Genomic DNA, 27979 nt, shown 5'->3' with positions numbered 1-27979 from the left:
AACATTTTCTTAAAGAGCAAATAGTAAATAATTTGAGGCCTATGGACACTCCCTAGAAATTACTTCATACCACCATTGCAACACATAGTAGTTATCTCAGTTACAGAATCTAGCAGTTTCGCTGGGCGGTGGTGGCACATACTTTTAATTCTAGCACTCAGGAGGCTAGGTGGGTGGATCTCTGTGAGTTTGAGGCCAGCCTGGTCTACAGAGTGAGATCCAGGACAAGCACCAAAACCACACAGAGAAACCCTGTCTCGAAAAAACAAAAACAAAAAAGAATCTAGTAGTTTCAAGGACACCCTCAACAGAAGCTTCAACCAAATTCCTACCCAAAATAATCTCATAAGGTTATTGATAGCTTGATAGGATTTCTGTGGCAGTAAGAGCCTGAACATTTCCTGGGCTTTTTTTTGTTTGTTTTCTTTTTTTTGGGGGGGGGGTTTGTTTGTTTGTTTGGTTGGTTTTTTTTGTTACTCTTTTCCATAGATGTTGATTCTTGTTGAATACTGTGTTGCTTCAAAAAGCCCTTGTATTTTCTGGATTTTTAAGTACAGTTGTGCTAGTATTTATACTATTGAGATTTGTAGTTTTGTTTTTAGTACTTTGCCTTTTTTACTTCTTGATCCCTTTTATCTAAATATACTTATTTCCTTTGTTTTGTTTGTAATGTTTGTCCTGGTCTTATTGCTGTCTCCTATCCCCTTAACCCCAAGAGTTTCTCTTGTAGCCCCAGCTGTCTGGAACTCAGAGATCTGCCTGCCACAGCTTCCCGAGTATTGATTGGGATTGGCAGTATGTGCCACCAATTCCAGACTGGTCTTAAAGATCCTTTTCCTTCTTCCCTCCCTCTCTCTTCCTATGCTAGGGCTATCTGACTCAGGGCCTCACATCTGCTAGGCATGTGCTCTAGGAACTACATCCCAGCCATGAATTTTTTTTTTATTATCAGTAATTTGATTATATCTTACATTAGTTGGTTAGGTGTTGGCGAAATTAGTTCTCACCAAATTTAGAAAATTTTCAGAGCCACATAGGATATTACACACCTGTAATTCTAACATTTGGCAGACTGAGGCACATAGATCTCTTATGAGTTTGAGACCAGCCTTGTCTATATAATGAATTCCAGGCCAGCCTGGGTTACATAGTGAGATCCTGTCTCAAAAGCAAAACAAAAAACACTTGGGAGACTGAGGAAGGAGGATCATTGTAACTCGGAGGCCAGCTTGAGCTACATACCAAGATTCTGTCTCCAAGAAACATTTTCGATTGTAAATATTTCAAATATTTTCTTCTGTTGTTTTTGGTTCCTTCACAATTGTGTTTATGTTTGATATTATCTTATAGTCACTTTGGTTCTAATGAGTTCTCTTTGTACTGCCATTTGAATAGTTCTGTGGCCCTGTGTTCAGATTTACTCATCTTTTTTCATGTCTCCTCCCTAATCTGCTGCTGAGTCCTCTAATGGGTATTTTTAAATCATAAATGTTATTTTTCATCTTTTTGGTTTTTCGAGACAGGGTTTCTCTGTGTAGCTTTGCGCCTTTCCTGGAACTCACTTGGTAGCCCAGGCTGGCCTCGAACTCACAGAGATCCGCCTGCCTCTGCCTCCCAAGTGCTGGGATTAAAGGCGTGCGCCACCACTGCCCGGCTATTTTTCATCTTTGATAGTTCTAGTTGGTTTATGTTTTACTTTTTCTTACCTCAGTATATTTCTTTAATTCTGAATTTTTTTCTTTTGTTTTGTTTTTTGAGACAGGGTTTCTCTGTGTAGCTCTGGCTGTCCTGGAACTCTGGCCAGCCATGAACTCAGAGATCTGCCTGCCTTTGTCTCACTAGTGCTGAGATTAAAGGTGTGTGCACCACTGTTAATTCTGAATATTTATAACTCATAGTTTTCATGCCTTGTCTAATTCTATTGTTTCTTATTTCTAGGCCTTTTTGTTAATTTTTACCTCAGTTTTGTATCACATCCTCCTCTTACTTTTTTCATGTTTTCTTTTACATTTGTGTGTGTGTGTGTGTGTGTGTGTGTGTGTGTGTGTGTGTGTGTGTGTGTGTGTGTGTGTGTGTAGGTCAGAGGACAGCTTATAGGACTCATTTCCTCTCTTTGTACTATGTGGATTCTGGGATCTAATTCAAATTCAGGTTGTCAGACTTGGTGGTAAGCTCCTTTACCTGCTGAGCCATCTCCTGGCCTCTTTCATGTTTTCCCCAGTGCTAGACAGTGGGAATGTAGTGTGGCATCCCCCTCTGGCCTGTAGTCTGGGAATTTTTCTGCTTACAGTTCCTAGGTGAGCTTCAGGGAGTTTCACTCTGTAGAACACAAATTAGCTGCCAAAACAATGTGCAGCTGAACAGATTTTTGGAATTCTTTCTTTGTGTAACTTGTTTCTAATACTTTCTTCTCCAGTTTTTACCACCTCAACCTCCCTGCAGTGACCTCCATTCCTAACACAGTGAAATAAATCTCTGTGTTGAGACTCCGAGTCCCTTGCCCCCTTGACGATAGAGGCCCAGGCAGGAGCAGGGCAGTAGAAGTGCTCTCCTGATAGTGGTCTCAGGGTCAAGGCCTGCACTGCATGCTCTCTAGTGTCTACAGCTGCTTGATTGATAGAGTTATGTAAGTCGTTGCTAGCCATTTAGTGCCAGGGACAAGTCTGATGCCAGTTGATACTTCATTATAGCCCAAAGGGACAATCCCAGAATTGCATTTTATTTTAGTAAGATAACTTTGAGTACCATATTTAGCTGAGAATAAAATACCTATGTGCTTACAAAATTTTATATTAATTACTTGGGAGGGAAACAGAAACACTTGAAATGTAACCATGCTTGGAGTTTGTGTTCATATTTATCCTTTCATGACTTTGCTGTTTGTTACCCAGCACATTGTGTTGACTGTGTGAGTTAAATGTGAGCCCTGCCTGCTGTTGTGGTTGTTACTTTCTAACCAGGAGAGAAGATGTGGTAAACCTTAAATCTAAGGTGGAGGTTGAAAATGACTAGAATGGCTTAGTAGAATATGATCTTATATGTTAGATTTTATCAGTCTTTTGTTTTGTTTTTTCGAGACAGGATTTCTCTGTAACTTTGGAGCCTGTCCTGAATCTAGCTCTGTAGACCAAGCTGGCTTCACAGAGATCCACCTGGCTCTGCCGCCAGTGCTGGGATTAAAGGTGTTCACCACCACTGCCGGCTTTATCAGTCTTCTTAATGAGAAATTATAGTTTCTTTTTCTCTGAGTTTTACAATCTCATGCTTTTGTTACTTTGATTTCATTTTCTTACAGTTTTTAAATATGATAAATTTATCCTTTAGTGTATATTTTGGGCATAATTGGTTTTAGTAGTTTAATTGAGAAAATACGCCCTTAAAAGACATATGTCAGGATAAACTAATGGCTCAGAAGGGGGCATTCTGAGTTTATAATCTGTTTAATTTAATTCTTAGTGGAGGAATCAGACATCATTGATCTGGAGAAACGTTATTGGCTACTGAAGGCTCAATCCCGTACTGGACGTTTTGATTTGGAAACCTTTGGCCCATTGGTTTCACCGCCTATTCGCCCTTCTCTGAGTGAAGGTAGGAAATGTGCCTTTAAAAAATAAAATAAAAAAAAAAAAAAAAACACAAACACAACAAATGTTCATTTGGTAAGTAAGTAGACTGAATCCATCTTATTTCAAACCAAAACAAATTTAACTCTGACAAACTATATTCCTGTAGATTTAATAGTTCCTTGCTTAGTAGTATAGTGGTGAGGAGAGAAACTAAGGTTATGATCCTCAGCTTCATATTTTACTTGTGTGGTCTTCCATGTGTCAGTTAGCTCTCTGTACCTGAATGTCCCCTTACACACACACTTGATATGATGGAGGGTCAGCAAGTAGGACCTGCAGAGGGTGTTGGCCACTGCATGGCCAGAACTCCAGGTTTCCTCCTGTGATCCATCCCTTCCTTGGCCACTTGTTTTTCATTCACATAAGATTTCGCTGCTGCTCCCTCCCCTGAAAAAGAGAATAGAAGCTTCTAGATAAGAACATCTCTGAAAGCTGGGCAGTGGTGGGCACACCTTTGATTCCAGCACTCAGGAGATTAGAGGAATTTGAGGCAAGCCTGGTCTACAAAGTGAGTTTTAGGATAGCCAGAGCTGTTACACAGAGAAACCCTGTTTTGAAAAACAAAACAACAAAACTATATATATAGAGAGAGTTTTGGATGACACCATAAACATTGTATTTGAAATCTGAATACTTGGGTTCTGTTTCTGATTATAAAGTATTTTTAGTTTTCACTTTTTTTTTTTTTTTTTTTAGTTCAGCACCGAACCCAGGGCCTTGCTCTACCACTGAGCTAAATCCTCAAAACTCCCCCCCCCTTTTAAAGATATATTTGTGTTATATAAGTTTTCCTGAGTATGTGTATGTGTATGTACGCCATATGCATGCCTGGGGCTCTCAGAAGTCAGAGGAAGACGTGGGATCCCCTGAAACTGAAGTTACAAGTGGTTGTAAGCCACCATGTGGGTGCTGAGAAGCAAATCTGGGTCTCCTGTAAGAGCTACAATTTCTCTAAACAGCCAAGCCATCTCTCCAGCCCCATTTTTTGACTTAAGTTTTTGAACTTTTCTTAACTTTCTAATTTTAACGTTTTTATTTTCTGTGTATGGGTGTTTTGTCTGCATGCATATCTGTGCACCATATACATGCCTGGTGCCCCAAAGGACAAAGGAAGGTGTTAGATCCCCTAGGACTGGAGTTACAGACAGACCAAGTACTGGGATTATAGGCATGTACCACCATGCCTATTTCTCTATTGTTCAAACTGAAACACAGAGTAGATAGATTCTTGAAGCATATGAGATCTATATTGTTTTCAACTACCTAGGATATTTCAGAAGTGCTCCTTAGCTGAACTAGAGCACATAGCACTCTGGGTTTATCTCTCCTTCCTTCCTTCCTTCCTTCCTTCCTTCCTTCCTTCCTTCCTTCCTTCCTTCCTTCCTTCCTTCCTTCCTTCCTTCCTTCCTTCCCCCTCTCTTTCTTTCTCTCTTTCTCTCTCTCTCTCTCTCTCTCTCTCTCTCTCTCTCTCTCTCTCTCTCTCTCTGTCTCTGTCTCTGTCTCTCTCTCTCTCTCTGCTTTGCTTGCTTTCTTTTTAACATTTTGTGCGTGTGTGAGAGAGAGAGAGAGAGAGAGAGAGAGCTAGAGATGTATTTACATTTGAGCACATGCACACACATGCCATGGCACACTTACAGAGCTTAGCGGACAGCTTTTGAGAGCTGGTTCTTCTTCCACCATGAGTTTTTCAGGGGATCTAACTCAGTCATCAGGCCACAAGCACCTTTGTCCCCTGTACCTGGGCTTCTTCCAGTGTAATTCTGTTCTTACCTTTGAGGAAGTACATGATTGGTGTGGAGGATTGTTGGAAGGTCCTGGGGAGAGTAGAAGCAGGGGAAGGTTGAGAGTGGATGTGATTGACATGCTGTTGTGTTCACATGTATGAAATTGTCAAAAAGTAAACTAAAATTAAATTCTAGTAGAAAAGAGAATTGGGAAATTTACACATAATTTTATTTGAAATTGTACATAGTTTATTAAGAAATGAAAAATCACAGGATGAAATTTGAAGTCCCTACCCTCTTCTGAAATTTAAAATATATGTGTGAAAGATTTTTACAAAGAAGGTACTGTAGTCGTTTTTTATAGTAATGTATTCCCTTTTCCAGGAAAAGCTTTACAAAAGTTTATTGATGATGTAATGATATATATTTGAATATTCATTTAATAAGCAGTTCAACTTTTCTCCTGTCTTTCGAAGGACAGTTGTTATAATTTCTAACCTTTCTTGATTCTTTTTGTTTGTTTGTTTGAGACAGGGTTTCTTTAATTGTTCCCTGGCTGTCCTGGAATTCAGAGATTCACCTGCCTTTGCCTCCTAAGTGCTGGGATTAAAGGCATGTGCCACCACCGCCTAGTTCCCAGCTTGATTCTTAATATTCAATTGTTACCTTTAAAAAATATAGACATCTTTAAACTACTAGATAATTTGTACTAGAGAAGTAAAAACAGACATAAAGGAGTGTAGGGAAAAAGTGTAGTTAAAAAAAGGAGTGTAGTATATTCTACTGGCGTATGGATTTCAGTTGTAATTATACTAAAGGAAAGAAGGAATAGATCCTTGGAAAATTGCAAGCTTTTTTTTTTTTTTTTTTTTTAAATATAGTCACTTTATGTAAAAGACATTCCTAACTTCATAAACAGATCAGTGTTACATTAGGAAATTTGTTGACTGTGGTTTATGGTGTCTTTTTTTATTTATAGGTTTATTTAATGCTTTTGATGAAAATCGTGACAATCACATAGACTTCAAGGAGATATCCTGTGGGTTATCAGCCTGCTGCAGGGGCCCCCTAGCTGAAAGACAAAAATGTAAGTGTGATAAATAGTATCTGCAAAGTGTCACATTATGTAAAAACAAAATTCAATGAATCATCATTTGTGGATTAAGGATTGAGTTTCTTAACTATCATGTTGGCAAATAGTAATCTCATAATTGGTGATTTAGTGAATTCAGTCTAAGGAAGCAACAATGTATTCTTTTTTTCTTTTTTTTTTTGATAGAAATCAAAATTTATTTATATGTTTCCCTAAGCACATATTTTTTAGTGAGTATATTTGACCCAAATCTGCAGTTTTATCTTTATTCCTCATTTTTTTCTCATTATTTATCTGTTTTTTTATTTTATTTTATTTTATTTTATTTTATAATACCATTCAGTTCTACATATCAGCCACGGGTTCCCCTATTCTCCCCCCTCCCACCCCCTCCCCTTACCCCCAGCCTATCCCCCATTCCCACCCCCTCCAGGGCAAATCCTCCCCCGAGGACTGCAATCAACCTGGTAGACTCAACGTATTCTTTAGTACTTACTAGGATATAGTTTGGGATATTTTCTGTTATTAATAGGATTGGTTGTCCTGGAAAATCTGAAATTCATAATTAATAAATTATAAATGGGAAAAAAATTTTAAAACAGGGTTTTAGTTTGGACTGACCTGCCACTCTTTTTTTTTTAAAGATTTATTTATTTATTATGTATACAGCATGTATGACTGCAGGCCAGAAGAGGGCACCAGATCTCATTACAGATGGTTGTGAGCCACTATGTGGTTGCTGGGAATTGAACTCAGGACCTCTGGAAGAGCAGTCAGTGCTTTTAACCTCTGAGCCATCTCTCCAGCCCAGAACTGCCACTCTTGACCTTCCTTTCTCAGCTTCTTGAATGCTAGGATTGCAGTTGTGAGCCACCATGCTTAAGGAAAATTTTAAATATTAGGAAATATTTCATTAGTCTATAGAGTATTTTGTGACTTACATAATTTGAAGCATAACTCATTCTGTTACTTATATATATTAATATTCTATTCACAAGAGGAAATTTGTAGTTGGACATATTTTATTAAGTACTAAAATGATATTTTCCATCCAAAATGGTTTTAAAGCATAATATCATATTAACAAATCTTGTTTGTTTGTTTGTTTCAAGACAGGGTTTCTTTGTAGCTTTGCGCCTTTCCTGGATCTCGCTCTGTAGACCAGGCTGGCCTTGAACTCACAGAGATCCACCTGCCTCTGCCTCCTGAGTGCTGGGATTAAAGTCGTGCGCCACCACCGCCCGGCATGAAAGGATGTTTTTGATCTTACACATTCAAGTTTCTTCGTTATTCGTTATTCCAAATTGGTTTTATGACAGATGACTTATTTCTTACTAAAATCTGTTTGTTTGTTTATTTGGTTATTTGGTTTGTTGAGACGGGATCCTACTCTATAGCTCAGATAACCGTGAACTCACAGAGATCTACCTGCTTCTCCCTCTCACATGCTGGGATTAAAGGCATACACCAACAACACACCCACCCAACAATTATTTTTCATTGAAATTTAATGTCTTTAAGGAAAAGTTTCAAGTTTTGGGTCAGTGATGTGGCTTAATGGGTAAGAATGTTTGCCACTAAGTCAAACAACTAGCTTTAGATTTGGGGACCTCTTACATAGTAGAAGGAGAAAATTGACGCACACAAGTTGTCCTCAGACGTCTACATGTGCACTTAAATAAACACACTAAATAAATAAATGCAATTTAAAATAATTTTTTATTTTAACTTCCTCTTTCTTTCTCTCTCTCTCTCTCTCTCTCTCTCTCTCTCTCTCTCTCTCTCTCTCTTTCTTTCTTTCTTTCTTTCTTTTTTGTGCTAGTCAACCAGAAATTAACAAACCAGAATGATTCATTTTAGAGTTATAGTGGTAATTGTCTAATTCTTACATTGTTGTATATAAACTTTACTAAAGAGTTAAAAATGCACTTGACAAAATATTAAATGTATACTAGATTTTATTGGACAGATAAAGTTGAAATTAGGAGTCTTTTTGTTTGTTTTTTATATTTTATAAAACTCTTTATTGACAAATAATTCACATAGTATACAATTTGCCTGTTTACACAATTTGATAGACTTTAGTCCAGAATCCTCATAGGCCCATGACACCATCAGCACTTTCAATTTTAGAACATCGCTATCTTTAATTTCATACACACATATAATGTATGGTGATTACATTCCACCTTATATTTTTTTTTAATGAACATAATATTTGCAATTGTAACCATTTTTAAGTTCACAATTCAGTGGCATGAATTACATTCAAGACATTGAAATTAGGAGTCTTAATTCTCAGTGTAGATGGGAATTTTTTTTTTTTTTTTTTTTTTTGGTTTTTCGAGACAGGGTCTCTCTGTGTAGCTTTGCGCCTTTCCTGGGACTCACTTGGTAGTCCAGGCTGGCCTCGAACTCACAGAGATCCACCTGGCTCTGCCTCCCGAGTGCTGGGATTAAAGGCGTGCGCCACCACCGCCCGGCAAAAAATTATTGCAATTAAAGCATATTTTTTTTTTGTTTTGTTTTTTGTTTTTTTCGAGATAGGGTTTCTCTGTGTAGCTTTGGTGTCTGTCCTGGATCTCACTCTGTAGACCAGGCTGGCCTCGAACTCACAGAGATCCACCTGGCTCTGCCTCCCGAGTGCTGGGATTAAAGGCGTGCGCCACCACCGCCCGGCTGTAGATGGGAATTTTAAGCATAGGAGAAAGAGCCCGTCAGTGATCAGTCTTGAGTATGAGAAACTAAGTAAAGGGAGGGGTTAGAACTGACTGGGTGCAAAGACTAACCTAGGGGAGGGGATGGAGCTGAGTGCGAAGAAAAGCATATGCACAGCATGACCGAGGCTCAGGTTTGATTCAGCAGCACCAGGGAGAAGAGAGAGATGCAAAGATTTGCCTTGCCTCTTGGAAACCTGTAAAGTAATGCTTCTTACAGAGTGAGTGACTTAGCCTCTTCTTTCCAGTGTATACGAAAGGTAGCTCTGGGTTTGGCTGGGTAGTGATTTAGAGACAGTCATGAGGTCTGTTCACAAAGTTCTGTATGTTACACTAATGGTATAACAATGCTATAGCATAGTCTACTCCTGATGAGAACTGCTCTAGTACATTCTTGCTTAGGAAATTAAGTAATTGTACAGGGTAGCTTCTAATGAAATGTACTGTTTTAGAATCTAAAAGTGATTTCCCTTCTTAAGAGTTTCTTGTCATTAGTTTGCTTCAAGGTGTTTGATGTTGACCGTGATGGAGTTCTCTCCAGGGTTGAACTGAAAGACATGGTGGTTGCACTTTTGGAGGTCTGGAAAGATAACCGCACTGACGATATCCCTGTAAGTTATGATTCTTTTTGTTGATTGGTTGGTTTTTGAGACAGGGTTTTAACGTTACTAAGGCAGGCATGTAGTGTGCCCTATGTCCTGCTAAGTTCTGATTGTTCACAAGGAAGATGGAGTGAATGCTTGAAAAGAAAAGAGCATTGTTTTTTATATATGAGGGGGCTAAAAATCATACATACTACTCTTTTGAATTTCTTTTTAAAGGAATTACATATGGCTCTGTCGGACATTGTAGAAGACATATTGAATGCACATGATACCACAAAGGTGAGGCTGGCTATGAGTAATTTATTTTTTTGTAAAAATACTGTGTGCTCTGAATCAAGATGTGTCATTTATATGTATGGTCAAATGACTCTTCTGGATTATCCCCACTTATCTGCACCTGTGGTTAAAATACCTTTACATCATCTTTAAAGATAGCCCATTCCATCTTCAAACAACTCAGTGAAGTCTAGTATATGAATTAAGTAAACATCTCTCTTGACAGCTTTAGTTTATAGTCTTTATTTCTTCCATTTAGTAGTCATGGTAAGGCCAGCTTTATGGGGAAACCAAACAGTATATCTAGCATGGCTCTATTAACAGTGGTAGATACAGAGGTTGTGATTTCTGGGGTGGTTAGATTAACTGGGAAGGAACATGAGGCCATGGATTTACAAATAATAACTCCTTAAATTATTTAGTTTGATAAGACTTATTAGTAGCAGTATCATAACATAACAGATTTACTTCTGTAGCTTGTTTTAAATTTTTATCTATTTGTCTCTGTGAAATTGAAAATAATTTTTATATGTGAAGTAATTTCAATGTTTTCATTCAAGTATTGACATGTACTTAGTAGCAGGCTGGTAAAGTGTAGGCCATAATGGTGTTATAAAATTGAGGTTTAGAAAAAAATTAAGTCAGTTATTTTCTTGATTCAGTCACAGTTGCAGAAGGAATGATATCCCCATTAACTGATTCTCAATAGAAACAAATTATTTATTTTTTTCAGGGCTGAAAGCCTACTTATCAATTTAAACTTCCCCCTTAATTTTCACCCTCTCTGTCAAACTAAGGTGTCCACTTCTATTTGGTATATGTAAGAACAAAAACAAAATTTGCTTTGTAGTTTGGTTGTGATGGTGCACACCTGTGATCCCGATACTTAGAAGTCTCACATAGAAGAGCAGGATTAAGAGTTCTAGGCTACATAGCACAAACTTCATTATTTAAAAGACGATTGGGGTGGTAGTGGCAGCACACACCATTAATCCCAGTGCTCAGGAGGCAGAGGCAAACAGATCTCTGAGTTGAGGCCAGCCTGGGCTACAGAGAATGTTCCAGGACAGTAAGAGCTCTTGAAAAACCAAAAGAAGAAAAAAGAAATTGCTTTATGTAGAGATGCAATTTAAATACTTTTCTTTAGTGTGTTACAAATACACAAGTATTGCTGTCTATGACTAGAGAGATGGCTCGGCAATTAAGAGTATATGCTGCCTCTTGCAAAGGATGCAGCTCATAACCACCTAAATGCTCCAGTTAGAGGGAATCAGCTTCTTGCTCTCCTCTTCTGTACTGTGCGCGCGCGCACACACACACACACACAAACACACACACACACACACACACACACACACACACACACACACACAGAAATCAAAACACATATAATTAAAGAGAAAATTAAAAAAATAAAAAACAGATTGGTGAGATGGCTCAGTGGTTAAGAGCACTGGCTGCTCTTCCAGAGGTACTGGGTTTGCTTCCTAATACCCACATGGTGGCTCACAACTGTCTACAACTCCAGTACCAAGGGATCTAATGCCTTCTGGCTTCAGCAAGCACCAGGCACCCATATGGTACACAGACATACATATAGACAAAGCACTCATGCACATTAAAAAAAAAGAAATTAAGTACTTTTTTTTTCTTTTGATTTTTCAAGATAAGGTTTCTCTGTGTAGCCCTGGCTATCCTCATACACACACACACACACACACACACACACACACACACACACACACACACACAAAATCTCTCTCTCTCTCTCTCTCTCTCTCTCTCTCTCTCTCTCTCTCTCTCTCTGTAGATGAGGCTGGCCTCAAACTTGTTGATTCACCTGACTCTACTTCCCGGTGCTGGGATTAAAAGCCTATTGCCCTGGTAGTATATTTTTATGTTAAATGAAGCTTAACATTTCTGGCTCCAGTGACCATTGAGCAGATTGTTTAGCTGCTCAAATCTCCATGTAACCATGATAATAAAACAGTTACACTTTAGGGTAAGACTTGGACATTTTGCTGACTCCAATGATATCTCACCATTTATCTAAAACATGCATTATTGTTGTTGTTCTTTGTTGTTGTTTTTTAAAACAGGATCTCACTATGTGTAGCCCAGGATGGTCTCAAACTCCTCTGGGTAACCAAGAATGGCTTCGAACTCCTGATCCTCCTTCCGGAATTATAGATTTGTGCCCCTCTGTGCAAGTCATTTCCAAAGTTGTATTGGAGAAAGGAAATTGTTAATAATTGCTTTGTTTCTACTGACTGCTTGAACAAAATTATAATTTTTTTTATATTTTATCACTTGTAAATTTATACTAATTGTCATACTTCTTATGTGAATCTGTATCATCTGCGTATTATTGGTTTGCTTTCAAAAATATGATTTTTATTCTAAATGACATTTATTGACAGGAGATCATTTGAATGTCTCTCTTTCAGATGGGCCATCTTACTCTGGAAGACTATCAGATCTGGAGTGTGAAAAATGTTCTCGCCAATGAATTTTTGAATCTCCTCTTTCAGGTATGTTTAAGGCAAATGACACATTTGGGAAGGGTGATGGGTACTAGTAATTCTGTGTCTTCCATCATATGTCTGTGTTAGCACATCCAGGCTACATAACCACATCTTATAGAAACACTTGGATCTAATAGTGACTATTTTTGTTTCTTTTTTTATTTTCTCTTCCTTGTTAAAACACCTGTAATGGTCATAATGGCTTGGTATGTTTATATTTCTTATGATTTTCCATTTTTTTTGTTTGTTTGTTTTTTTTGTTTTGTTTTGGTTTTTGGTTTTTGGTTTTTCGAGACAGGGTCTCTCTGTGTAGCTTTGCGCCTTTCCTGGAACTCACTTGGTAGCCCAGGCTGGCCTCGAACTCACAGAGATCCGCCTGGCTCTGCCTCCCGAGTGCTGGGATTAAAGGCGTGCGCCACCACCGCTCGGCTTCTTTTTTTGTTTTTATATATATGTGTGTGTGTATATATGTATATGTAATTTTTTTTATTAAAAAATTTCTTTCCTTTAACATACCAACCCCTGTTTTCCCTCCCTCCTCTTCTCCCACTCTTCCCACCTACCCTCATCCCACCCCTATTCTCTCCTCATAGAGAGTAAGGCCTCCCTTGGGTAGTCAACACAGGCTATTATACCATGTTGGGGCCAACCCCTCCCTGCTTCGTGGAGGCTGAGTAAGGCATTGCACTGTAGGGAATGGGGTCTAAAAAACCAGTTTGTTTACCCAGGGTAAGTCCTGGTCCCATTGCCAGGGGACCCACAAACACATCAAGCCACGCAACTTTCACCCCCATTCAAAGGGCCTAATTTGGTCCCATGCAGGCTCCCCAGCTGTTAGTCCAGAGTCCATGAGCTCCCATTAGCTTGAGTCAGCTATTTCTGTGGTTTTTCTCATCATGATTCTGACCCCCCCGCCCTTGCTCTTAAAATCCTTTCTTCCTCTCTTCAGCTGAACTTCAGGATCTTGGCCAAGTACTTGGCTGTGGGTCTCTGCATCTGCTTCCATCAGCCACTGGATGTAGATTCTGTGATGACAATTAGGGTAGACACCAGTCTAAGTGCAGGGGAAGGCTAGCTAGTTCTAGAACCATCTCCACCATTGCTATGAGTCTTAGCTGGGGACAATCTTGTGAGTCCCTGGGGTTTTCCCTAGCTGCAGCTTTCTCCCCATCCCCTTAATGGTACACTCTGTCAAGATATCTCTTTCATTGCTCTCCCTCCCCGTCTCTCCACCATGTTCCCACCTCCCTTCCCCTCCCATTCCCTCCCCTCTATTCCTCCCTCTCAGTGTGCCCAGGAGATCTTAACCCTTTCCCCTACCTGGGGTGATCGATATATGTCCTCCTCTTTACCTAGCTTCTCTGGGTTGTGGATTGTAGCCTGGTAATCCTTTGCTTTGCTTCTAACATTCACTTACGAGTGAGTACACACCGTGTTTGTCTTTTTTGATCTGGGTTACCTCACTCAGGATGATTTTTTTCATGATTTTCCATTTTCAATGAAGGATAACTTGAATGCAATACAACTGTGTGAATAAATGGAAATTGGTCTCGATCTAAAATGTACACTACTCTGCTATTCAAGATTTGGAAGTTAGCCTCCATTTAAAAAAAAAAAATTAAAATCCACACAACTAAGTTAAATTTCTTCAGGTAATAATTGATAATTTACCAGTTGAACCATTGTTAATTCAGTTTTTATTTAAAAAGTAGATTTCATGTAAATGACATCAAACATTATTCGGTGTAATCATCAGCACCACTAGTGAAGTTTGAATGTCTTTTTCTTTTCCCCTAGGTGTGTCACATAGTTCTGGGGTTAAGACCAGCCACTCCAGAAGAAGAGGGACAAATTATTAGGTAAGTTTATAGTTTCTGTGTATTTTTTATTACATAGGTAAAATTTCTAACACCTGAAATACATTAGTTACAAGGAACAGTTTATCTTGCTTTAATTATTACAGTAAAACTGTTTTTAAAAATTACATACAGAGGCCTGCGTGGTGGCACACACCTTTAATCCCAGCACTTGGGAGGTAGAGGCAGGCAGATCTCAGTTGTTCAAGGCCATCCTGAACTAGTTCCAAGACAACCAAGGCTGTAGATGTAACCAATCATCTTATTAAAATAAGAAACACAGAGCCAATGTAAAAGAGAAAGCTGAGAGGTCAGAGCTCAGAGATAAAATCTTACCTCCTGCAGTGCTCCTAGCTTCCCTGAGAGAGCTACTTCCTGTTTGTCTGTGTTTAAATAGTCTTTCTGTTCTGCCTTCTCATTGGTTGTAAACCCAACCACATGACTGCCTCATCACTGCCTGTAAGTACCGCCCTCCAGGTCTTAAAGGCATATGTCTCCAATACTGGCTGTATCCCTGAACACACAGAAATCTACCTAGCTCTTCTAACCACCACGCTCTTGCTATGGCTCTAATAGCTCTGACCCCAGGGCAACTTTATTTATTAACATAAAATTAAAAGCACATTTCAGTACAAATAAAATATCACCATACAAGGCTATACAGAGAAACCCTCCCCACCACCACCACCAAAAAAAATCCCACCAACAAACAAATACTCTTCCTAGCTATGGAACTAGATTAATTTTAAAGTCAAATTATGTTTAACTTTAAAATTGTACTGGGACTGGGGATGTCACTCAGGGGTAGAAATCTTGCCCTTTAATGTAATTACTAAAAGAATTTTCAGAGCAGCAAGAAAAAAGCAACTTGTCCTAATGGGAGAACCTCACTAAGAGTAGCCAGCTTTTTCATCAAAAAGCATAGAATTTAGAATTAAGAAGTGCAGAAAAAAACCAACTAAGAATTTTATGTCCAAAAAAACTCTTTAAAATGATTTGGACAGTGATAGGGGAGGAAATAAAGAGAAAGTAGGAAGGAAAAGGAAATTATTTGGATTTTGTATTTGATTTTTTGATGTGACTCCAAAAGCATTCTTGTAGCAGGAATCTTAGAGAGTCTTATTAATAAAAATCAAACCTGGAGTCAGGTACTGGGGTCAACACTGGACGATCAGAGAGACAGAACAGGCCACAGCCACCTCACCTTGCCAGTTCCTCAGCTGATCCTGTTTCCTCAGACTGGAAGCCTCTGAGTCCTCATATCCGAATGGATCTCAGCTGAACTGCTGCTAGAAGCCTAAAAGCTTAACCAGCCAAATGCTTCTAGTTTCTGGTCTCCACGCCTTATATATCTGTTTTTGCCATCACTCCCTGGGATTAAAGGCTGCTTTCTGGGATTAAAGGCGTGAGTCACCATGCTTGGCTGTATCCTTGAACACATGGATTTCTGCCTCTGGAATGCTAGGATTAAAGGCGTGTGCTACCACTGCCTATCCTCTATGTTTAATATTGTGGCTATTCTGTCTCTGACCCCAGATAAGTTTATTAGTGTACACAATATTTTGGGGAACACAATACCATCACACATTCTCTTACAAAGTAACTAGACTTTTTCACAATCTAAAACTTCTGTATATGAAAGACAACCTACAAAATGAAAGAAAGACAAAATTAACAAACTGTATCTCCCATAAATCTTTAATAACCAGAATGTATAAAGAGCTGCTACTGTTCAACAATGAAAAGATAACTGGTTAAAATATAGAGAACAGGCAAACTAACTCCCCTAGCAGTTGCCACCAGAGGGGACAATCAAAAAACATCTAGAGAGTACTGTAGGAGGCTATGACATCTGCGCACAGCTGTACCCTTGACCACTGTCACCTGACTGGATTTCTAAAACCCTGAGTTCTTTGCCTGGAACCCACTTGAAGGTCAAAGGAGACAACTGATTCCATTAGATTATCCTCTGGTTTCTATACACATGCAATGGCATGTGTGCATGCACAGACACACACATACCCACTCACGCTCGCTCACATGCATGTATGTACACAAGTACGATAATAGAAGTTTTTAAATTTCCAGGAGGCAAGAGGGAATGAAAGTGATAACTTGTTTTAGTTGTCTTAAGAGTAATTTAGTGTCCTCAAGTATATTTTTTAAATGTAAGACAATCCATGTCATAATCAATTATAGCAAGATTTCTTGCAGCTGGATTTTACATATGATATCAATTTGGAGTTTTATTTAAAGAACTGTATGTAGCTGGGTGGTGCATGCCTTTAATCCCAGCACTAGGAGACAGAGGACAGAGAGCACTTAGTTCGAGAGCAGCCTGGTCTACAAATCAAGTTCCAGAACAGCTAGGGCTACATGCAGAAACCCTGTCTCAAAAAAACAAAACCAAACAAACAAACAAACGAAAAAACTATATGTAACAAGTGCTTTTTATGACTTTAATCAATACAGTTTATTTTCAAGACTACCTAATGAGTCATAATAAAACTTGTTGATGTGTCTTCAGTTATTGAGCTTGATATTTATTTTTTGTTTTGCCTGTTATTCATATAACACATGTCTGTGTGAGATGTAACTAAAAAAATAGAGAACTACAAATTTTTATATAACATTTTCATTGCATCAGTGGACATGCTTTCCATTAGAGATACTCAGATGGTCTTCAGGCACATAGAAAGAAGAACAATATAATTAGTTACTAAGGGAATAAACTCAAAACCAGAATGAAATTCTGGTTCTTATCCATTAGGATAGTTTTAATTTTTTGTTATTTTTTTAATCTTTATTTTTATTAGCATACAAAGAATTAGGTTTTATTATGGTATTTTTCAAACAAAATTTTTACTACATCTTATTTTTTGTGAGAAGGGGAATGTGATTGGACATGTGTGGCAGTTACAGGGCAACTTATGGGAGTCTTCATGTAGGTCACTGTTTTACTTACTGTTCTATTGCCGTGACAAAATACCATGACTAAGACAACTTATGGAAGCATTTAACTGGGGGCTTGCTTACAGTCTCAGAGGTTTAGTCCATGATCACCTTGTCAAGGAGCTTTGGAGGCTGGTAGTCAGGGCACTTGAGCAGTAGCTGACAGCTTACATCCTGATCCACAGGTAGCAGTTAAAGAAAGGGAAAAAAGACTGGGTCTGGTGTAGGCTTTTAAACCTCAAAGCTCACTCCAGTGACACACCTCCAACAAAGCCACACCTCCCAATCCTTTCCAAGTAATTCTATCAACCAGGGACCAAACAGGAGCCTAGGAGAGCCATTCTCATTCAAACCACCGCAGTTACCCATTGGCTAGACTGTTGGCCACCAAGCTCCAGGAATCTACCTGCTTACAACCTCTGTGCTTGGATTTTAGGCATGCACTACTACACGTGGCTTTTACATAGTGTTGGAGATCTGAAGTCGGGGCCTTGTACTTGTGCATTAAGCACTTTAACCACTGAGCTATCTTTCCAGCCCCAACACTGTTTGTGAATGGTATTTCACAGTGGCCTGTGACTGTTGAAATTGACTTTCTGGTAGAACAGTGTTCCACTACACTAATTGAAATAGTGGCAGTCTCTACTGAGTACATCTTTCTGTTTCATGCTTTTCTGTTTTGAAATTTCTGATGAAAAAAAAAAAGTAATTCTAGTGATAAATTACAGTCTTGCTCTCAATTTCACAAAATTTCTTTTCATGCGTTGGATTTCTTTTGTATGTGCAGAGGATGGTTAGAACGAGAAAGCAGGTATGGTCTGCAGCCAGGACACAATTGGTTTATCATCTCCATGCAGTGGTGGCAACAGTGGAAAGAATATGTCAAATACGTGAGTTAAATTCCTGTATATATACATTCTATAGTAAGATTTTCAACTCTATCAAACTGTGGAACTACTACCTAGTAATATAGCATGCCAAATTGGACCAAGATTTAAAGGGAAAAGAAATGAGTATTCATGAAAATTGATATGGGACAGGCTCAGTGTATGCATTTCTACACAGATTTCTCCCTTGTCAACAGTCCTGTGAAAAGGTAGTGCCTATTTATGTTACACACTGTATATGCCACTTCATTCTCATATCTCTATGAGGAAGTTGTGGTTATTCATTTTACTTGTGAGGAATTTGTTGCTGAGAGCAAAAGAAACCTGGATATCCTGTTCATTGTAGACCTGGGATCCAGTGTAGCAGCTGGTTTTTAAAATATGTGTTGTCAACTACATTATTTGCATTGTCCTTCACCTCTTATATTAAAAAATTAAGAGAGAGGCTGGATGGTGGTGTCCAGCACCTTTAATACCAGTACTTGGAAAGTAGAGGCAGGTAGTCTCTGTGATCTAGTTTGAGTTCTAGGCCAGTCTGGTCTACATAGGGATCCAGGACAGCCAGGGCTACATAGAGAAACCTTGTCTCCTAAAAGTGAAATAAAATGACCGGGGCAGTGGTGGCACACGCCTTTAATCCCAGCACTTGGGAGGCAGAGACAGGTGGATCTCTGTGAGTTCGAGGCCAGCCTGGTCTACAGAGCGAGATCCAGGAAAGACACCAAAACTACACAGAGAAACCCTGTCTTGAAAAACCAAAAAATAAAAAAATAAAATAAAAATTGGAGTAAATTAATAAGAAGTTTTAATTTCTTATTCAAGAAACTTCATTTCAGCTGGGCATAGTGGCTCACTCTTATAGCCCCTGCACTCAGGAACTGGGTCTTGCTTAAGTTCGGTTTGCTGTTCTGAAGGTTGAACTTTACTGTCTCACACACAGTAGATAAGCACACTACCATTTGGCTACATTCATGTGTTTTTCATTATAAAACATATTAACAGCAAACATGGATGTAAGTGTCTCTCAGTGAATAAAAGTATTCAGACTTCAGGGACCTGTTGGCAGATAATGTTGAATGTAGTAGACGAATGGGAATCTTAAGGTTAAAGCATCAGTCTTTATTTTGAAACACTTTCTGGTCTTTATATTCTTACTTTGGCCTTTAGGATGAAAAGGTAATATCTTACTAAATGTACGCTCCAAGGATAACTTAACTTTTTCTTAAATACTTTACTTTTAATTTTCTGTAGGAGCATCATAGAGGGCTTAAGCACACCCTTATAGAGTGTACTGACGAGAGTACATGAGCCTGCTTTGTTGATGCCTGCCAGAAACCTTTGGTGCACAGAGGAGGCAGAAGCAGGAAGATGAACACCAAGTCACAGCTTAATTGGTGTTCTGTTTAGACATTGATCATTATTAACTGCTTTCTTGTCTTTGATCTGTAAATAAGAATGTCTCAACTTGGCCGGGCGGTGGTGGCGCACGCCTTTAATCCCAGCACTCGGGAGGCAGAGGCAGGTGGATCTTTGTGAGTTCGAGGCCAGCCTGGTCTAGAGAGCGAGATCCAGGAAAGGCGCAAAGCTACACAGAGAAACCCTGTCTCGAAAAATCAAAAAAAAAAAAAAAAAAAAAAAAAAGAATGTCTCAACTTATCTTCTGCATGTACAGATAATTTTTCAGTTATAAGGAATAAGATACCAAATAAAATGGCATATAGGATCCCAGGGTAGGCTAGTAAGATGGTGTCTCAAAAAAAAAGGAAAAGGAATAAAACAAAATTAAATACATCCAAATATTAACTGCAGTTATTGCTAAATGATGTACAGAGGGTATTTGCTTTCTTCTCATATATATATAAACTTTATGTGTATATGTGCCTGTGTGTATGTCTGTATGCCATATGCATACCTGTTCCAAAGAAAGTTTGAACAGGCATCGGAGTCACTAGAGCTGGACAGTTACAGATGGTTGTGCACTGCCATATGGGTGCTGGGAACTGAACCCAAGTCCTCTGAAAGAGCAACAAATGCTGTTAATCATTGAGCCATCTCTCCAGCCCCATCTTTGTGTTTCAATTTTTTTTTTTTTTTTTTTTTTAGGCTTTTTGAGACAGGGTTTCTCTGTGTGGCCCTGGCTGTCCTGTAACTCATTCTGAAGACCAGGTTGGTCTGCCTCTGTCTCCCAAGTGCTGGGATTAAAGGAGTGCACCACCACTGCTTGGCTTATATACATTTTTATAGTAGCCTTATTTTTTTTTTCCCCTTGAGACAGAGTCCCAAGGGAAACCCAAGCTGCCTAGCAATCTTTGTCTTCCTGGCTGTGCCTCCCATGTGCTGTAAGATTGTAGATGTGTATGGGGTGAAGAGCCAGAGGTCAACATTGAGGTGCCCCTGTTACTTTCCACTTTTGTATCATTAAGTTATTAATATGAGATCTCTCAAGTTTTTTGATGTAGGTATTTAGTACTGTGAAATTTCTTCTTAGAACTGCCTTCCTCAGTGGGCACCAGGCAGACATGCAGTTCATATACATACATGTAGGCAAAACACTCATATACATATATTAAAAAAAATCTTAAAAATGTTTTCAAATAAATGTTTTAATTACAAAAAAAAAAAACTGCCTTCATTTGTGTCTCATAGATTTTCATATATTGTGTTATTTTAATTCAATTCTAAGGTTTTTGTGTTTTTTTTTTAATTTCTTAATTTCTGTCTTGACCCAGTTGTTCTTTTAATGGGTATGTAGTGTGTTTCCCCATCTCTTCTAATTCATTTTGGTTTGAAGTCTACTTTATCAGATATTAAAATAGCTATGCCTACTTGTTTCTTAGTTCCATTTGTTTGGAATACCCTTTTCCATCCTTTTTACCCTAAGATAATATCTGTCCTAGATAGTGAGGTGTATTTTCTTGGAGGCAGAAGAAAGATGGATCCTGTTTTCTAAGCCAATCTGTGAGTCTGTCTTCTTCTTCTTCTTGTCCTCCTCCTCCTCCTCCTCTTCCTCTTCTTCTTCTTCTTTTAGAGAATTGAGAGTATTGATATTGAGAGTTATTGTTTAACAATGCTTGTTAATTCCTGATATTTTGTTGTAGTGGTGTTTTTTAGACCTCTTTTGATGAACTATTCTGAGATTATTCCTTTTGTCTTCTTGGTGTGGTTAACCTTCTCTTCAGACTGAAGTATTCTTCTGGTGTCTTCTGTAAAGCTAACTTGGTGAACATAAATTCCTTAAATTTGTTTTTTATCATGAACTGTTCTTCTCCTTTGATTTTGACTGTTTTGCTGTATGTCGTATTCAGGAGTGGCATCTCTGGCCTTTCAGAACTGGTTTATGTGGTACAGTCTTTCTCAATGTACTGATGAGTATATTGTATATATTATATGAATATATTGTGGACATTGTGTTTATATGTGTATACATATACTCATTATTCCCTTAAGGAAGTAAAATTTAATTATATAGTAAATGGCTTTAGCAACTCAGTGATAAGAATTAATTTTTTGAGGGATTAGAAAGATGGTTCAGTGGTTAAGAGCTCTAATTGCTCTCTACCTGAGGACCCAGGTTCAATTCCCAGGACCCACATGGCAATTTACAACCATCTATTCTAGGGGATTCAGCACCCTCTTCTGGTCTCTGAGGGCACCAGGCACACACATGGTACACCCACACGGAGGTAAAACACCCATGTACATAAAATACAGTAATACATTTTTTAAAATTCTTTAAAAGCTACACAGTTGTCAGATTGTTAAATTTGGCTTCTCTGATTTTAGGATGCCAACCCTGTTGTGATTGAGCCATCATCTGTTCTAAATGGGGGAAAATTTTCGTTTGGAGCAGCAGCATCTCCTATGGAGCAGGGAGAAGATAGAATCAGTAACAACCTCAGTTATGTGAATACCACAGAAGAGAAATACTCAGACAACATTTCTTCTGCATCTGAAGCCTCCGAGTCTACTGGCAGTGGTAAATATAACTTGGGCCTTGGTAACGTTTTTCATACAGGTTCTCTGTAACCCAGACTAGACTTGAACTTGCTTTATAGCTGAGGAGGAACTTCTGAAACCTGAACTTCTGAAACTCTTGCTTTTACTTCCTAAGTACTGGGATTACAAGCATGTACCACCATACCACACTCATGATTATTCTTAGCTGAATCTACTTTTGTGGTTACAGTATTGGCATCAGGCTTCCATTCAAAGAAATACATTTTGAATGAAATGGTGAATTATAAAATTCCTGAATGTATTATAGGTGGTTTTTTTTTTTTTTTTTTTTTTTTCGAGACAGGGTTTCTCTGTGTAGCTTTGCGCCTTTCCTGGAACTCACTTGGTAGCCCAGGCTGGCCTTGAACTCACAGAGATCCACCTGGCTCTGCCTCCCGAGTATTGGGATTAAAGGCGTGCCACTGCCAGGCTATCTTTTTTTTTTTTTTTTTTTTTTTTTTGATGTATTGTAGGTTTTTAAGTAAACTCATAATGTCTCAATATGAAAATTTTTTCACTTTTCATTAGCCAAGCCATATTGCTATTTAATCTATTTTGCCAGTAAATTCAGTATAGTGAAAACAGATTTTAAGAAAATAAAATTATCCTTCTCAAGAACTCTTTAATCATACATGTGCCTTCATTGGATTAGAGGCGTCATATCAAATCATCTCAATACCTCAGTCCAGAATTTTGAGATTTATTTTGTTAAAATACCACATATTAATAATACTTATAATTCCCTTCTATCCTTTGTACTTATCTGAACCTTAATGGTTCTGTGCTTATAAGGAAGATACTTTGGTACTACTATAATTCAACTTGAGAATAATCCCTCTTAACTGCTGAAAAAATAGCAAAACTCTCAAACATTATTTTCTCTGTCACTGTTTTCTCTTCTGACATTTTTTTCCTGTGGGAGTAGTAAGCAAACTGGCAGGGCTAGCGTTTTCTTTCTTTCACTCTGTGTAGAGTCTACCGTTTCTCTTCCCTAGCCGACACTACAGAAATGGTTTAGTGGTCCTAGGAGTGTCGTGATCTGCTGTAACACCACATTTCGTTCTCATACTTTCTCTCCGTCTCCTTTTCCTTCTCCATTTGAGTCAAGGGGATCAGATGTGGTAACTTCATGCTCTACTATGAATAATAGCCTTAGCACTCCCCCCCTCCCTGTTAAAAACAAGATTATTTCTTTTCTTTTTTTTTTTTTTTTTTTTTTTTTGGTTTTTCGAGACAGTGTTTCTCTGTGTAGCTTTGCGCCTTTCCTGGAGCTCACTTGGTAGCCCAGGCTGGCCTCGAACTCACAGAGATCCTCCTGCCTCTGCCTCCCGAGTGCTGGGATTAAAGGCGTGCGCCACCAACGCCCGGCCAAAAACAAGATTATTTCTTAATCCTGTCTAAGTTTCTGTCCGATGTGTGTGTTACTATATAGTATTATTACCCACGGGATGAGTAGTGCCATAAATAGAAGTTTACAAAGCAGTTCATAACTAGAATGTTTACAATGTAGTTGAGAGTTGAAATATCTTAAAATACTATCAGGTTCAACTATACCATTATTAGTGATTTTTCTCTGTGTGTTTTTCTATTATGAAGATTATGACTTCTTTTTAAATAGCTATATGAAGAAAATAGGCACTGAGTGTGGTAACACATGAACCCCTTTAAAGGGGGTAGGAGGCGGGTGGGTCTTTGAGTTGAGGGCCAGCCTCGTCTACATAATGTGAGTGCTATATCCAGACTTTGACTCTGAGGGAGGGAGAGGGACAGAGGTTTAGAGGCTTCCTATTGCTGTTTTCTGCCAAAATATTTGGAATAATGCTTACAGTAGAAGAATTTTAGGGAGTGTGAAAACATAGCTACTTGGCCTACCTTCTTATCAGGAGGTCTGTAATTCTCATAAATTATTGTATATTCTAGGAAGGTAGTCAAATATTCATTGGTAACATTTTTGAAAACTTTTATTTTAATCCTATTACTCTATTTTGTCTAGAAAATACATCTGTCTTCTATTTTCTATGTATTTATCAAAATGTAAAACTTCTGTGACATACCAGAATAATAGCATTAACATAATACATTGACATTTGAGTTTATATATTCAAGCCTATGTGTATATAAAAACTAAAAATAAGGTCTGGAGAGATGATTCAGCAATTAAAAACACTGGCTCCTCTTCCAGAGGACCCAGGTTCAATTCCCAGCACCCACATCGCAGCTCATAGCTGTCTGTAACACCCTCATGCTAATGCACACAAAATAAAGTTAAATAGATGAATGAATGAATAAGAAGGTACGGTCATTCATTTGCTGGGGGGCGGGGAACATCTAAAAATAAACTTACTGGGCAGTGGTGGAGCACACCTTTAATCTGAGTACTTATGAGGCTATGAGGCAGAGGCAGGTGGACCTCTTGTGAGTTCGAAGCCCTCTTGATCTACAGAGCTAGTTCCAGGACAGCCAAAGCTGATACACAGTGAAACCCAGTCTCCAAAAATAAAAAATAAAAAATAAAAAAATAAATTAAAAAAAAAAACACTAAAATAAAAAACTACATCGTTGTTGTTTTGTTTTGTTTCTTGATAGGCTTTCTATATTCTAGCACACCAGGAACAGATATGTGCTTTGCAAGGCAACATAATACTTCTGACAATAACAACCAGTGTTTGCTAGGAGCCAATGGGAATATCCTTTTGCACCTTAATCCTCAGAAACCAGGAGCTATTGATAACCAGCCACTAGTAACTCAAGAACCAGTAAAGGTAGGTGTTTGACATCAGACTTTAAAATTGTTCTCTTCCAAGTAGCCATTAAATTTCAAAGGTTTTAGCAAAAAGAAAACCATTGTAGTTCATCAAACTTAGCCTGTTGTAGGCATGATGTCATCTCATAGTACATATCTGTGAGAGAGAATATGTATATAGCCCTGGCTGTCCTGAAACCTACTATGTAGACCAGGCTGACCTGGAACTCAAGAGGATCCACCTGCCTCTGCCTCCTAAGTACTGGCACTAAATGCATGTGCCACCCTACCCACCCAGAGTTCCCTTTCTTAAATAGTTCATTGGAAAGTAAAACCTACAAACCTCTGCCAAAATCCTATTTTCTGGGTTGGGGATGTAGCTCAGTGACAGTTAATTTGTTTTCAGTACAGGATCCACCAAAACTCTAAGAAGAAAGAAAATTAATTTCCAGCAATATGAAACTGGGAAGTAACAGGAATTTGTTCTATGTCCAGATTTTTTTTTTTGATGTACCAGAGACTATAAAATTAAAAATCAGTACTTAATTAATTCTTTCTAAGGCTACATCTTTAACACTAGAAGGAGGACGATTAAAGCGAACTCCACAGCTAATCCACGGAAGAGATTATGAAATGGTCCCAGAGCCTGTATGGAGAGCACTTTATCATTGGTATGGAGCAAACCTGGCCCTCCCTCGACCAGTAAGTATAGCTAATGGTGCCTTATAGTTGTCATAGGAGAGTGAGTGAGTGAGTGAGTGAGTGAGCGTGTGTGTGTGATGCGTGGTGTATGAAGGCCAGAGGTTAATATTTACTTTTCTGTGTGATTTCCCTAGTCACAATTTAGTCCTTACTTTATGGTTGCACAGTACTTGAAATCCATTCAAATTGGTTGAAAAATAGCTATATGTTCCTTTACATTTTATTTATTCAATTAGTATTTAGGTAATATTTAAGGTTTTGGAAAGGTATTAAAAGGCAATTTTATTATGTCCCTCCATTCCCTTTCCTTGCTTCAGTTCTTCTCACCAGCCTCTACTCCACCCAGACTCCTGGCCTCTTCCTCCCCAATTGTTATTTGCAGACATGCGGGTGCATGTGCATAGGTGTGCACTTACACACACAAATATATATGACCTGCTGAGTCCATTCAGTGTTGCATGTACATGATTTCAAGGCTGACCACTTGGTGTTAAATAACCAATTAAGGGCTTCCTCCCTGGGGAAAGACTGCTTTACTTCTCTTAACATTTCTTTGTTGCCTATAGTTTTTGTCTAGGGGTGGGGCTTGAGTAGTTCCCCCTCCATGTTAGCATGTCTTGGTGTTGTCTTTAGTTGGGTCTTGTTTAGGCAGCTGTATTGTTGAGATTTTTTTTGTAATGGTCTGTCTGTTTGGAAGAGAAGCTTTGAGAGATAAAAGCTACACTCAACATCTGAGATTTGGAGGGTTTTTGTTTTGTTTTCTTGACACTGTTTTGTTTTGTTTTAGATGGAAGGTGGGATGGAAATGTACACAAATTCTAATATTGAAAGATTAATTTAGGAGCAGAAACCTGAGCATATTCAAATCTATGTAACTTAAATGTATGAGTAAGCCACCAAAATATAGGTAGTGGACTTGTTGAACATTTTTAAATTAATATCAGAGCTTAGTATGGTGTCACATGACTATAATACCAATACTCAAGGGTCATAGGTTCAGGGCAGCCTGCAGTATAGAGCAACACTGTCTTTAAGAGAACCTTAGGTTAGAGAGATTTCTCAGTGGTTAGAGCACTGGCTGATCTTGCAAAAGAACTTGGGTTTCTTCCTAGCACCCACATGGTGGCTGAGAGCTATCTTACACTTTAGTTCTAGGGAATCTGACAACCTCTTGTGGCCTCTGTGGGCAGCAGGTACACATGTGGTATGCATACATTTATGCAGGCAAAAAGCCCATATACATATGGGGGCTGGAGTGATTGCTTAAGTTAAGAATACTGGCTTCTCTGTTCTAGAGGACCTGTGTTTGATATCACACACACACACACACACACACACACACACACACACACACACACACACACGACTTAACCAGTCTGAAACTCTAGCTCCAGGGGATTCCCTTCTTTCGGCCTACAAGAGCATTGTACTCATGTGGCGCACAGATATACATACAGGTAAAACACCCATACAAACAAAATAATTAAAATGGTCTATTGGTAGGGAGTGAGACTGGGTCTTTTTACATAGCCCTGGCTGACCTGGAACTCACTATATAGACCATGCTGACCTCTCACTCACAGAGATACACCTACCTGAACCTCCTGAATGCCGAGATTAAATATGTGCCACCACACCCAGCTTAAAAATTTTTGTTTTGTTTTGTCTGTTTGTTTTTTGAGACAGAGTTTCTCTGTGTAGCCCTGGCCATCCAGGAACTGGCTCTGTAAATCAGGCTGGCCTCTTAACTCAGAGAGATCCTCCTTCCTCTGCCTCCTGAGTGCTGGGATTAAGGGCTTGTGCCACCACTCACTGCACAGCTTAAAAAATTTTTTAAGAAATGTTCATAATGTTAATTTCTTTTTTAAAAAAACACACTATAAAATATAAATAATTTCAAAAAAAGCACCAAGAGGTGTAGGTGGAAGTGTATGTCCCACCATACCCAAATACCCGGCAGTTGCTTCCCAAATTATCACACAGAGGCTTATATTAATTATAAATGCTTGGCCGGTAGCTCAGGCTTATTACTAACTAGCTCTTACACTTAAATTAACCCATAATTCTTATCCATGCTTAGCCACGTGGCTTGGTACCTTTTCTCAGTATGACATTCTCATCTTGCTTCATCTGTGTCTGCTGGCAACTCTGACTCTGCCCTTCTTCTTCCCAGAATTCTCTTAGTCTGGCTCTCCCTAACCCTAACTCCTAACCCCTGGCCCCAAACCCCTAACTCAGCTCAATCTCTTCCTCCATAGCTGTCATCCAGTCAGCTTT

At 38.7% G+C, this 27979-nt stretch overlaps 1 protein-coding gene across 2 annotated transcripts in view; it reads left to right on the top strand.

Annotated features, from left to right (window-relative positions):
* Usp32 (ubiquitin specific peptidase 32) overlaps positions 1 to 27979 on the top strand; it is a 157617-nt gene that overhangs the window by 77762 nt on the left and 51876 nt on the right. For both annotated transcript variants that reach the window (XM_006983183.4, XM_016001732.3), the window contains exons 6-15: positions 3457 to 3588; positions 6330 to 6437; positions 9656 to 9771; positions 9982 to 10044; positions 12489 to 12572; positions 14364 to 14425; positions 18162 to 18264; positions 22045 to 22237; positions 24844 to 25019; positions 25562 to 25702. In XM_006983183.4, coding sequence (XP_006983245.1) covers positions 3457 to 3588; positions 6330 to 6437; positions 9656 to 9771; positions 9982 to 10044; positions 12489 to 12572; positions 14364 to 14425; positions 18162 to 18264; positions 22045 to 22237; positions 24844 to 25019; positions 25562 to 25702 — 1178 coding nt within the window. The remainder of the gene's footprint in view (positions 1 to 3456; positions 3589 to 6329; positions 6438 to 9655; positions 9772 to 9981; positions 10045 to 12488; positions 12573 to 14363; positions 14426 to 18161; positions 18265 to 22044; positions 22238 to 24843; positions 25020 to 25561; positions 25703 to 27979) is intronic.

Source organism: Peromyscus maniculatus, chromosome 8, assembly GCF_049852395.1.
Source record: "Peromyscus maniculatus bairdii isolate BWxNUB_F1_BW_parent chromosome 8, HU_Pman_BW_mat_3.1, whole genome shotgun sequence".
Lineage (NCBI taxonomy): Eukaryota > Metazoa > Chordata > Mammalia > Rodentia > Cricetidae > Peromyscus > Peromyscus maniculatus.
Note: the sequence above shows the minus strand (reverse complement) of the source record. Positions and strands in the feature narration are given on the sequence as shown.